Source organism: Eimeria acervulina, genomic scaffold (assembly GCF_000499425.1).
Source record: "Eimeria acervulina Houghton genomic scaffold, Eah_scaff262, whole genome shotgun sequence".
NCBI classification, from domain to species: domain Eukaryota; phylum Apicomplexa; class Conoidasida; order Eucoccidiorida; family Eimeriidae; genus Eimeria; species Eimeria acervulina.
Window position 1 is genome coordinate 7239 of NW_013549951.1, and position 12597 is coordinate 19835.

The 12597-nt window shown below is 49.4% G+C and overlaps 2 protein-coding genes across 2 annotated transcripts in view; both read right to left on the reverse strand.

Annotated features, from left to right (window-relative positions):
* Nucleotides 1-497, reverse strand: part of EAH_00029260 (hypothetical protein) — a gene marked incomplete at both ends in the record, with an annotated part of 2003 nt that extends 1506 nt beyond the window's left edge. The window contains one exon of the mRNA XM_013396234.1: nucleotides 78-497. Within this exon, the coding sequence (XP_013251688.1) occupies nucleotides 78-497 (420 nt within the window). The remainder of the gene's footprint in view (nucleotides 1-77) is intronic.
* Nucleotides 498-2301: 1804 nt separating this feature from the next.
* EAH_00029270 (elongation factor ts, putative) lies at nucleotides 2302-11182 on the reverse strand (the record flags this gene model as incomplete). Its single annotated transcript, XM_013396235.1, has 12 exons — nucleotides 2302-2424; nucleotides 2797-3024; nucleotides 3424-4576; nucleotides 6715-6768; nucleotides 6996-7075; nucleotides 7812-7978; nucleotides 8578-8638; nucleotides 9202-9303; nucleotides 9565-9621; nucleotides 9832-9922; nucleotides 10042-10444; nucleotides 10732-11182. 12 exons carry the CDS (start codon nucleotides 11180-11182, stop codon nucleotides 2302-2304), a joined length of 2970 nt encoding a protein of 989 aa, XP_013251689.1.
* Nucleotides 11183-12597: the final 1415 nt, after the last annotated feature.

A 12597-nucleotide genomic window follows, 5' to 3' on the forward strand; every position in this document is an offset into this window, starting at 1 on the left:
CAGCAGCAGCAGAAGCAGCAGAACAAACACCAGCACCAGAACCAGCAGCAGCAGCAGCAGCAGCAGCAGCATCTTACTTGTTGATAGGTTTTAAATTCCGTTTTCTGCTTCCCTTCGCAGTTCTTCTTTCCAAAGTGAGGAGAGTTAAGAGTCTGTCTGCTGGTGTCTTCAGGCGTCTTCTCTGTGCACACCTTCGTCTCCTTCTGCTGTCTGTACACCCCACAAGAACGAGAAGAGGCCTCAGAGGGCCCCCAACAAGGTGCAGCCAAACCAAATAAACGAATATTGCGCTGCTGCATTAGGTGCTGCAGTCGCCTAGCGGCCTTAGGAGACAAAGAGTGCCCCCGGTTGGCCCCAGGGGGGCCCCTCAGGGGGCCCCCAGTGGGGCCCTCAAGGAATCCCCCAGGGGGGCCCCCAAGGAAACCCCCAGGGGGGCCCCCAAGGGGGCCCCCCAAAAGCCCTCCAGGCTGCCCTTTGAAAGGTGCAGTAGTGTTCATAGATAAGGAATTATGATAGAGAGATTGAGAGAAGAGATACAAAAGAGATGTTTGAGGGAAGATAACTCTCAGAAGAGTAATAAAAAGGGTTTTAAGGTTGTAAGAAGGGCTTTTTCTTGTTGACGCAAAAGGAGAGAAGTAAGAAGAAGAAGAAAATAAAACAACGGGTGATGTTGGCTACGATGGTTTCAGGGTGTATACTCCAAGCAGAAGTGTCTTCTCTCTTTCTTCTTTTTTTATGTTGTCTCTAATCAGCTGCTGATTTTAAGGGCCCTAAGAGGAAAATGCAAATAATACAACATAATATCTCTACATTAAGCCCCTCGACTCAGCTTGCTGCTGAAGAGAAACAACGGCATGCTGTGCTCAGGAGACAGACAAAGAAGCAAAGGGGCTTAGCACTGAAAAAGACAAAAATAGGGGGGCCCCAGGGGCCCCCGGGGGCCCCCAGAGAAAGGAGAAGAGCGCTAGAAGGGACCCCTAAAACAATCCTGAGAGAACTGGGGACGCCCAGGCCACCAAACCCTAAACCCTAAACCCTAAACCCTAAACCCTGGTCCTTACGATTGGCCAAAGTTTGAGATATTTATTGAAATAGCGGTATTTTTCTTTAAGACAAAAAAAACGAAGAAGACACGAAGACAATCCTGGGCCGCCTGCTGCTGCTGCTGCGCCTTCTGCATACACACCTGGTATATAATACATCGAAATAATTGTTTTTGTACGGTCGTTTTGTTTATTTTTGTTTTATTTCATCATTTTTTTGTCTATTTGAATATTAATTCACGGCTTTGCGTGAACTGGAGCTGAAATCAGAGGCGCAAAGGCCAGCGGTCAGGGCACGGGCGGTGGAGCGGCGGGGCTTAATCGATTGTGTAGTGTTGAAATACAAAAGAAATATATAAATAAAATAAAAGATTAAATTAAATTTAACATTTAATTAATTTTGTTTTTAAAGGGAATTAGAGGGGTATTTACAATGAGCAGAAAGAGAAGCGGGGGCGCGGCTGCAGGTCTACCGTTTTTTCTTATCATTCTCTGTTGTTTTCCTTCTAATAAAATATAATCTTATTTATGCAATAAGCATCTTGATAAATCTATATTTCTATTTATATCCCTTCATTAGTGCAATGAATGCCGGTCTTCCCCCGTCTTTGTTTTTTTTCTACACCTCCTTTATTCATATTGAATATCCTCCTCTTTGTTTTCCTTAGGGTTTAGGGTTTAGGGTTTAGGTAAAGATGCTAACAATCTCTGGGTCTGCTACCAGCGTCCTGTCACCTCTGGTGTACAGACATTGACGCCCACGGGCCACGCAGAAACAGGAGTTTCAGGTGTACGTACACTGCAGCAGCTTACAGGTGTCTGCATTATTATATTTGCTCGTGCAGCTCGTCTACGGTTGTATCGACTCAACTCTAAACCCTAAACCCTAAACCCCTTAAGACGACAACAACCACAGGGTAGGTAGGAGAGACAAAAGCAAAGCCTCTCCCTCTACCCCTTTCCGATGCTCTTAATCCGTAAACCCTACAACATCATATATATATATATATATATATATATATATAAACCTTGTTAAACAAACTGCTAAAACCCTCATTTGCCTAGAGGAGACCACAGGGCCTTCAAAAGAAGTTCAGCAGACGCTCGAACCCCCTAAAACCCTAAACCCTAAACCATAAAGCCTGAGCCTGAAGGGCCCCCCTCCCCTGAGCGGCCTGAGACGGCTGCATGCAAGCCCCAGACGAAGTTGAGGATCTACCGCTAGGGTTTAGGGTTTTGGGTTTAAGGGCCCCCTCTGCTACGTGTGAGGCTTCACCTGGAGCACATCAAAACCCTCGATGTTTATTTTTGTCTTTAGGAGACTCTCTGTCTCCCTCAGCACCTTCTCTGTAGACCGCCCGCTGTCATCTAAAGCCCACGGCTGCGTAAAGGAGAACAAACCTTAACCCTAAACCCTAAACCCTTTTGAAGAAGGTCTGGAAATAAATTTGTAGGGTGCAGCCAACGAGACTCCGAACCAACTTCTACGGCTAGGGTTTAGGGTTTACGGGTAGGAATTAGGGTTAGGGTATAGACCTAGGGTTTAGGGTTTGTAAGCTTTTAGCTTATCGATAGGGTTAAGGGGTATCGATTAGAGCTAAGGGTCGGCAATTAGGGTTTAGAGCCATTGAGTGTATATTACGGCTTAGGGTTAGGGCTTAACAAGTAGGGTTTAGGGTTTAGGGACAGGGTTTAGAGATAGAGCTAGGGTTTAGGGTTTAGAGCTAGGGTTTAGGGTTTGCAGCATTCTTACTTGTTTCAAGAGGACTGTTTCCTTGTACCATTTGTTCATTTTGCCCTCTACAATCTTTTGCTTCAGGGCCTCCGGCATGTCTTTGCTGCTGCTGCTGTTCTTGCTGCTGCTGTTCTTGTTGCTGTTGCTGCTGCTACCCTTGCTGCTGCTGCTGCTGCTGCTGCTTAAGCTGTTGAGGACGTACTGCCGCTCTTGGGCCACCATCTCAGGGGGAAGGTCCTCCACTCTCTGGCACCCACAGACACTAAAAACCCTAAACCCTAAACCCTAAACCCTAGGTACGGCGGAGCAGCCTGTCTCCACTGCCAAACCCTAAACCCCAAGTGTACGCTGAAACAGCAGGGGCTCTCAAGGGTCTTCGCTCAGAGGGATAGGGATTAGAATTAGGGTTTAGAGAGGGGGGCGAGAATTAGGATTTGGGAAGGAGGTTTAGAGTTATTACGGCTTAGGGTTTAGGGTTTAAGGGAAGAGTCTACTGCTAGGGTTTAGCGTGAGGGTTTGGAGTTACAGATAAGACTTTTTGTTACAAGCTAGGGTGTAGAGCTAGGGTTTAGGGTTCGCGCTTAGGGTAGGGATTGTGGTGAGGGTTTAGCGTTTAGGGTTTAGGGTTTAGGGTTTGCTGCTCACGACTGCGATTGGCCGGGCTGCTGCAATATGCAGGCACAGCTGCTTCCCCCAGTGCCGCAGCTTCTTCTCGAAGTCTTGCTGCTGTTCTTCTTCTTCTTTTTGCTGCTGCTGCTGCTGGCTGCGGGTGTAGGAGAGGTGCAGCAGGACCACCAGCGGTGCAGCAGCAGCAGCAACAGGTTGGTGGCAGTAGGAGCAGACGATCCCCAGCCCCCTGCGGGCCTCTCGCAGCGCCAGGCCCTTCAGCAGCACTTTCTCCCCTAACAAGCGAGACACATAAGCCAAGTCTTCTCCCACAGTTGCTGCTGATCCTGCTGCTGCTGCTGCTCCTGCAGCAGGTGCTGCTGCTGCTGCAGGTGCTGTTGAAGCTGCGTCAAGGGAAACGGAGTCGCTGGAAGCAGGCAGCGCCAGGAGCTGCTGCAGCAGCAGCTCTTGCTGCTGTCGCGATCTCGCTGCTGCTCCTGCTGCTGCTGCAAACTCGGGGGAGTTGCATGCGGCAGCAGCAGCCCGCCTTGCCGCTGCACAAAAGACATCGCTGCGGCTAACGAAGTCGGTGTTGCAGGCAACATGCACAGCAGCAACCCTTTCTACATCTGCTGCTGCTGCTGCTGCATCTGTTGTTGCTGCTGCTGGTGGTAGTGCTGCTAAGTGGCATACTGCAACGATCCCTTCGTTGAGGGCGTCAGTGCTGTCTGGATTGCTTGCCCCAGCAGCAGCAGCAGCTGCAGCTGCTGCTGCTGCTGCGTCCGCAGCCCCTTGCTGCCGCAGCCACTGCACTGCCTTCGTCAAGTCCCCCCCACTTTGCTGCAGCGCCCGCATGCAAGCCCCATAACCTGCTGCAGTTATCTGCCTCAACTTCTTCACGAGGGCAGCATCCACTGGTGCTGCTGCTGCCGGTGCTGCTGCAGATGTTGCTGCTGCTGCGCCAGAATCTGTTGCCGCTCCTCCATCTGCATCAGCTGCAACTGCTGCTGCTGCATGAGTGGGAGAGATGAATTTTCTGCTTGCTGAGGTTCTGTTGTTACTGCAGTCGCTGCGTCTGCTGCTGCAGCTGCTGCTGCTGCTGCTGAGCAGAGAGCAGGCTGGGTTAGGGTGTACGTACAGCTGAAAGGCCTCTACGGAGAAGACCGGGGGAAGAAGCAGCAGATATATAATTCTTAACAGCGCAATCATTATTTTGAGGTGTAAACCCTTGCGGAGGGCCCCGTCTTGCAGTGCAGGGGCCCCTAACTTTCGAAAAGCATGAGGAAGCGGTCTAGGGTTTAGGGTTTACGAAGTATGGTTTAGTGTTCGGATCTGCAACAGCGGGGTGTTTGTTCTGTGCTTACGAAAAGAGCATTAGAGGCCTTTCCGTATACCCATGCGAGCCTAGTTCTAGGGTTTAGGGTTTAGGGTTTAGGGTTTAGGGTTTAGGGTTTCCACAGCATTAGGATTACTCCTAAGAGGCTGCCTCACATGAAAGGATCTAAAATTTAATAATCTGAACTTCGTTCTTCGCCGTCTACTGCGGAATTCTGCTGCCCTGGGGGCCCCCCATGGACAGGGTTTAGGGGGCCCCCCTTAGAGGGCCCCCCTGTGGCTTGTTAGTTTGTGCTGATTTCAAAGGGAAGAGTTATTGAATAGGGATGTAATTTATTAAAAATATAAAATACAAGTCTATATCTTTTCATTTTATTTATATAAAATTTTACTATACGCATTCCTTGTAGGTTATATACTTGTGTGGTGTACAGGAGTAGGAAACCTTAAGGGTAGAGCGCTGTCTTCTGAGACAGTTGAGAAAAACAATATAAAGAAAAATGCTTTATTTATATTATATTTATTATATTTGTATATATTTTTAGGTTGTACATTAAAGGACACGGAAATATGGTTTCTGCTCTTTCTTCCTTCCCTTGCATATATGCATAAACATGTATATACTTGTTCAACATATATATATGTTTACATTAGTATTGTATATGTAAATATATATGCAATAGCATTGTATATATAGATAATTATATATATTGTACATAAAAATACATACACAATAGCATTGTATATAAAAATATATATGCAACACTAGGGTAAACATTAGATTCAAGGCAGCATTCATGTTTGAATAAACCTGCAAATATACGTATGCGAAAGCATTAATGTATATTTAACCCTGTATATATACTTATATGTAAGTATGTATATATATATATATGTGCTTGCAGAGAAATATATCTACTGGTGGATGTGAAGCAGCATCATATATGTTTAGATATGCTTATTTGTGTGCTCAATGCAGTTGCATGCATTCAGGCGTTGTTCTTTGGAATAGGATAATTATGAGTTTTGCTTTTTCAGGTGTATAGACACCTGAAGAGAAAACGCATGTGTCTGGTGCTATCTTCTCCCCTTCTACTCCTTTTTTTGCATGCAACAAGAATTCTGTTTCTTTTGCTTCTGCACACCCATGTGGCGTGTACTGCATGCAACACAAACAGCTCCACTGTCTCAACAGCAAAGGAGGTCCTATGCCAAAGAAGTCCTCAGCTGCCGCGAGTTCGGACAAAAGATAATCTACAAAGGCTATCCCTGCTGCTGCTGCAGGGGTTGCGTAGCAGCAGCAGCAGCAGCAGCAGCAGCTCCTGTTTCCTTGCTGCTGCGAGGCCTCCAAAGAAGCAGTAGACAGCAACTGCAGCACGAGCAGCAGCAGCACCAGCCACAGGAGCTCGCTACGGGTCAGCTTGGCCTTCTGGGAGGCATGCGGTGGCTGCACACGCAGAAGCAGCAAAGACGGATAGATGAACACAGGGGGATAAGCTCCATACTTTGAGGGTTGTGCTTTTGCAGGGCTTAAACCCTAAACTCTAAGCCGTTATCGGAGTATAGGGATGAGGGCGTGGGGTTTAGGGTTTAGTGTGTTTAGTTCGGGGGGTTTAGAGTGTCTACTGCTGACTGTGTGCAGCCTCGAGGATCATCGGGCCGCTTTAGGCTTAAACGTTTGCTGCTAGGTTTGCCGCTAGGATTTAGGGTTTAGGGTTTAGGGTTTAGGCTTCAGCGTTAGGGTGTAGGCAGTGAACCGCAAGGGTTTACTTCGCAAGGAATTCCAAAATTCGTTTATTAACCGACTCCACTGAGAAGGCGTCGTCAGAGCTGCAGCAGCCACGCCTCAGGCCCCAACTCTAAAACCTAGCTAGCTAGTTAGTTAGCTAATTAGTTAGATAGCTAGCTAGCTAGCAAGTTAGCTTTGCAGCTGGCTAGCTAGCTGGCTATACGGGGAAGGGATGCATATTTAGTCCTCACCAGACAGTCGTTAGCTTTCCTGAGAAGGCCTCGCGGATTTCTGGCAGCCATCGCTCCAGCTGCGCGATGCTGAAGAGAGCAAATTCGCAAGTCTTATGCTGCCGCTGCATGCATTTCAGCAGCAGCTGCTGCTGCAACTGCTGCGAGTCTACGCCCGAGCGCTGCTGCTGCTGGTGCAGCTAACGTAAAGGGGGTATTCCCTTCTGCCGAGAACCGCTGCAGTCTCTACTAGCGGTATCGCAGCGGCAATGTTTGCTGCTTGCTGCTGCTGCTTCTGCTTGAATGGTTTTGCTTACCGCAGTTCCACTAGCCTAGCTGCGTCTTTGTGTTGTTGGCTTTTGTCTGTCTGTACCTCTACAGCTGCCTCCATGGATTTCTGCATGCATTCGCAAGCGCAGACCCGCTGCTCCCGTAGCTGTTGTTGCAGCTGCGCATCAGCTCACCACCGCTTGCTCCTCCTACTGTGACACTGCAGCTGAGCAGCAGCAGCAGCAGCAGCGGACAGCAGAAACAACAGCAGAAGCGAACAGCACAAGCAACAGCAGCACCGGCGTTGAACAGCAGCAGCAGCAGCAGCACGCCGCAGTGCAGCACGCCGCGCTACAGCTTCTCACATTGTCGCTGGCTGTTCTGCTTTTCTTAATCCGGTCTACCAAAGTGCCCTGCAGACAAATGACTAAGAGCGGCGATCCGCAAGAATAAATCCGCAGAAAGAGCAAAGGGAGACGCAGTGAAACCAACAAAGCCAGAAGACCGCTACATAGAGACAGAAGCAAAACAAATGCAGCCTAGAAACCGGCATTGATTAAACTTAAGCACAAACATGCAAACAGCATTAGGCAAGCAGCTGTGGAGCGGTAGCTGTTGGCTTCATCGGTGTGTGAGTAGCGGGTGACAGTATCAGCAGGTGTAAATCTGCTGTAGGACTAGCTGCAGCTAGCCGGGAGGGTGCACTTGCGCAGCGTGCAGAGGTGGCATGGCTAGTTACAGCTAGCTATGGGGTTGCACCTGTACAGCGTGCAGAAGCAGCATGGCTAGCTGGCTGTGGCTAGCCATGCGGCTGCACCTGTGCAGCGTGCAGATGCGAAATGTTTGGCTGTACGTGAGCCGACCTCAGGGGCCTCGAGCAGCACAATGCAATCCGGGGTGAGTTTGTGCTGCCGCAGCAGCAGCGCCTGGCGAGCCGTCTGCGGAATTCCGTCTAAGACCCAACCGCGGCGGGCGCAATCTGCTGCAGCGAGCCGCTGCGCTACCAGCTGTATTAGCAGCTCGTCAGACGCTGCAAACGCACAAACACTGCTAAAAACAAAACAAGAAACATAAAACCTAGGACCTTAATCTGGAACCTTAAATTCGATATGTCGGCCTGAAACCTCAAACCTCAGCCTGAAACTTCAACCTGAAACCTGAAATCTGAAGCTTGTAACCCAAAGCCTAAAACCTGAAGCCTCAAACTGAAACCTTTAGCCTTAAACGTGAAACCTTAAGCTGAAAACTAAAACCTGAAGCCTCGATCTTTAATTGTTCTGTAGCCTTAAGCCCTAACCCTGAAGCTTTAAACCTGAAATCTTAACCTGAAATCGGGAGAAGGAAGCCTAAAGCCTTTAACATGTAGCATCTAGCCTTAAACCTGAAGCCTCAGGGCTACAACCCTAATCCTGAAATCTGAATCCTGAAGCCTGAAGTACTACACCTGAAGCCTGAAAGCCTAAAGTTGGAACTTTAAACCTGAAACTTTATCGTAAAATTTTAGAGCTAGAATCTTATGCCTTCATCCTTAAACCATTAGCCGTAATCCTGAACGCTTAGGCCTGAAACATTAAACCTAAATGCTGAATAACTACGCCCGAACCCTCAAAGCAGAAAGCTGAAACCTACAGCACTCAACGCCAGCCTCCAACTCCAGGAGGGCCTCCTTGCAGGCAGCGTCTTCGTGTGCCTACGGGCAGCAGCCTGTCTTGCTGTGCAAAATATAAGCAGTGGCCCCTAGCAACAGCTTTAGATAGCCGTATACGTGCAAATACCTATATATACATATATACATATGTATGGTGTACTTATCAAGTATGCATTCCTAAAGAATAGATATAGACATGCGTGGATGAGCACTTGTAGATGCAAAGACCTGCATAGGGTGCGTCTGCTGACGGGTAGATGTCTACATGCATGCACTATGCTCATGTGTGCACTACTATAATATATATATGTATATATATATATATATGGATTGCGTGTATAGATAGTGTATATGTACAATGCATATGTATACATACAAATATATAGATATATATGCATATACGTATATGTATACATATGTATGTATATATAAGTATATGCATATATATGCATATGTGCATTGGTGGGGTGTCTGCACGCGTACTCCCATGTGTAATCCCCCCAAGTGGCGCTTCCTATTAATGGATGTGGAGTCCACTTAGCATGGGAGAGTCAAGGAGTAGCACCAGCCCCTAGTGTACGAAGGCTAGGCAAGCGGTGCCTCACCTTCTGCAGCAGTATGTCGCGGATGTCCACATGCACAACACCGAAGCGATTGGTGAGCAAACGGCTCTGCGTCGACTTCCCGCTGGCACAGCCCCCAATAATCTGTGAGTCGCGACCGTACGCATGAGAAGCGAAAGCCCCAAGCCCGAACTTCCCCCACATATAACGCATGCATGCAAACCCCAACTCCTAATGAGCGCCTCTAGTGTCCCAGCGGCTTCAACCCCACCCTGTTCCCCCCCTTGCCTCTTCTATCGCTGTGCCTGACCCCTGAAATTCTAATCTATCCGTTATGTTCAAATGCTACACACCAGCGGCAGCACTGCTACCTTAAAAGAAACGAAAGATTCAGAGGACACCTACACAAAGCTTCGGGGGGTGCAGGCGTAGCTTCGAGCCTCCGTCCAGGCCGCACCTTGCCTGAAATAGACAGCACAAGGTGAGGCTGCTCTTGCTGCTGCAGCGGCAGTAAACTGCTGCTGTTGCTGCTGCACTTCTCTGGCGCTTTACTGCACGCGGAGGAGCAGCGCTGAATAATCAAGAGTTGGATTCACTCCAGTTCTTTGGTGGTAGGCGGGACATCCCTGTTCCAAAACCTTAAACCCTAAATCCTAAACCCTAAACTCGTACCTCAATAGTCTCGATAAGACTGTCTGCACCTTGTTCAGCGGGGACAGTCTCTGCGAGCGGCCCCAAGACCTCGAGCACCCCACTGGTGTGCCTGGCAATTTGACAAGGGTTTTCGGATGGTGCGGCCCTTCATCATTAAGGGTTTACAGTTTAGGGTTGGTGGGTGATAGGATAGTTTGAGCCTTTTCCTAGGGAGCTCCTTGCCTGTACAGTTGACGAAGGAAAGCATCTGCCTCTCTTGTGACCAGCAACCGGTTGCGCCTCTCCGAGGCTTGAGTGGTGGTCGTGCGAAAGAAGGGTCCCGAGACTCCAGCTGGGGGATTTCCGTCCGCTGCTGCTGCAGCTGTTGCTGCTGCTGCTGCTGTTGCTGCGGCAGTTGCTGCGGCTGCGGCTGCCGCTGCTGCTGCACGCACCGCAGAACGCGCGCTTTCTTCCCCCGGAAGCAGCAAACAGCAGCGGTCAGGTGACAGTCGCATATCCAACAGCGCCACGGCCTGGGCTCGGGTGCGGGGAAACCCATCAAGGATCCAGCCACCACACTGCTGCTGCTGCTGTTGCTGTTGCTGCTGCTGCAGCTGGGTAGACACCAACTCCACAACGAGCTCGTCGCTTGCTGCCAATACAAACGCACCAGTTTCAAACAGGAGATGCGGTTTTATTTCCCTTTTTTCCCACAGCTTTTCTCCGTATGTACACCGTGTAAGGCTCAACTCCCTCCTCCCCCCTTTTTCACCGAAAGATGTTTTCCTGTGTATTTCAAGAAACTTTGATGCTACTTGCAGGCCGCATGCATGCTGCATGCATGCATTAATGTTGTTTTTGCTTTTGGAACTCATGCTTGTAAGTTTATTCTTTCTATTGTTGCTGAAAGTAGAGCCACCATTTCTTGCCTCCGCTCACCCAAGGTCTTGGAGTTGAGGGCCCTTGCTGCTTCGCCCCGAGGGAACTTCTCTGCATGCGTGCGCAAGAGCGTCCCAACAGAAACCAGAGGGAGCCCCCACCGCTCAGCCAGGCGGACAGACACCTCACGCCTCCCGCTGCCAGGCAAGCCCAGCATCACGAGACGCAGCGGGGGACCCAATTGCTGCCGCACTTGCTGCTGCTCCCGCTGCCCCTGCTGCTCTTCCTGCGTCTGCTGTTGCCCCTCTTCCTGTTGCTCTTGACGCTGCTCAGGCTGGATCTCCTGGGCTTCAAGGAGTTGCTGCTGTTTTAGGTGGTCTATGAGGTACTGCAGCGGGTCTTCTGGCTGCTGCTGAAGCAGCAATTTCAGCAGAGACTGCATCATGTCCCTCAGGCCGTGAGCCTCCGCATACTCCTCGCATATTTTTGCAAAGGGTTTTTCGGCCTCCATCGCAGCAGCCTGAGACAGCCTAAGCGGCGTTTTCTTCTTCTCTTGTGTGAGTGTAGCTGCTGCGTGCTGCTGCGCTGTGGCGGTAACTGCTGCAGCTGCTGCTGTTGATGCCTTTAATGTTGCCAGTGCAGTTGTTATTGTTTCTGCTGCTGCTGCAGCTGCTGCGCCGCAGGGTTTAGTCTTCGCCCGTATACCAATTGGTCAGCCGCAGCTAGCAAGGACCAACACATTTAATAAATCTTCGTAGCAGGCGCATGCAAAAGGAAGAGATCCCCTGCAGTTCTGTCTCCAAAAGGGGCGCAAATATAACAAATGCAATATACATCTCGATGCTGATAAGCTGGCCTCTGTTTTGGAGGGCCCCGGCCCTCTGCAGCCGCTAGCTGAGGTTTCCGGGGCCCCCGGCTGCCCCAGGGGAGGCGCAGGGGAGCCTTACGCTCGCGCTATTGTGCTCCAAGGGGTTTTGACTGATTTCGGCCACTGTAGAAACGTTAAATATATTAAAAGGTAAATTTTTGGATTGGGCTCACTCGTGAATCAAGCATCGCAACGCAGTGGTTTCACGTTGCTTCCCTCTCGCCCTACGGACGCACAAGGTCACCTGCAGGTGACCGCCACTCTGGGGAGTGTCTTCATCTTCTCACCACGCTTGAAACTCCTCAGTTTAGTGAGTAAAAGCTTCAATATGAACCTTAAATAACTCAACACCAGCAGGGTTTTACGCTAGAGAAGAGACCTCCAGAACGTAAATCCTACGGTGTATCTTAAGGCTAACTCCTGATGCGTGTGTTGCAAGCTGCACACAGACTCCTCTCATTGTTTAGTTAGTTTGCCTCTGAAATAGGACGTTTCTACTTCCTAAATACACTATATCTTGCGCACAATCTCGTAAAACCAGAAGAAAATCCCTGCATTAACTTCTCCTGGCCTACCCGACTCCTGTTCGTACGACGAAAATTACTCTCGAGTTTTTGCTCCCTACAGGGTGAACTGCATGGAAATGAACTCGATTATTTCTAGTGCGAAGCACTCTCAGATACTCAATTCGCCACAAACAGATGATTATTTGCAGCTGCCCCATATCTACCTTGTATCTTTTCATTTGTTTCTCCCGTTGCTCGTCACCAGTGAACTATTTTTCGGTGTTGGTTGAACTGAACTCAGGAACACCCAACATGGCATCTCGAACTCAAGAAAATGAAGAGGGACTCGAGAGCCTTTCACTACGCACTGACAACCTGCAGCAGCTTCTTCTGCTGCAGCAACTCGGCCTAGAGCTGCCTTCAGACGACGCACGGCTGCTGGTTGGCGAGCCTTAGCATCAACACCTCCACAAACTGCTATGGATGTTTGCTGGTGGTACAGAAGAGGCTGATATGCTCATTGCCACGTTCAACATATATATATATATATAT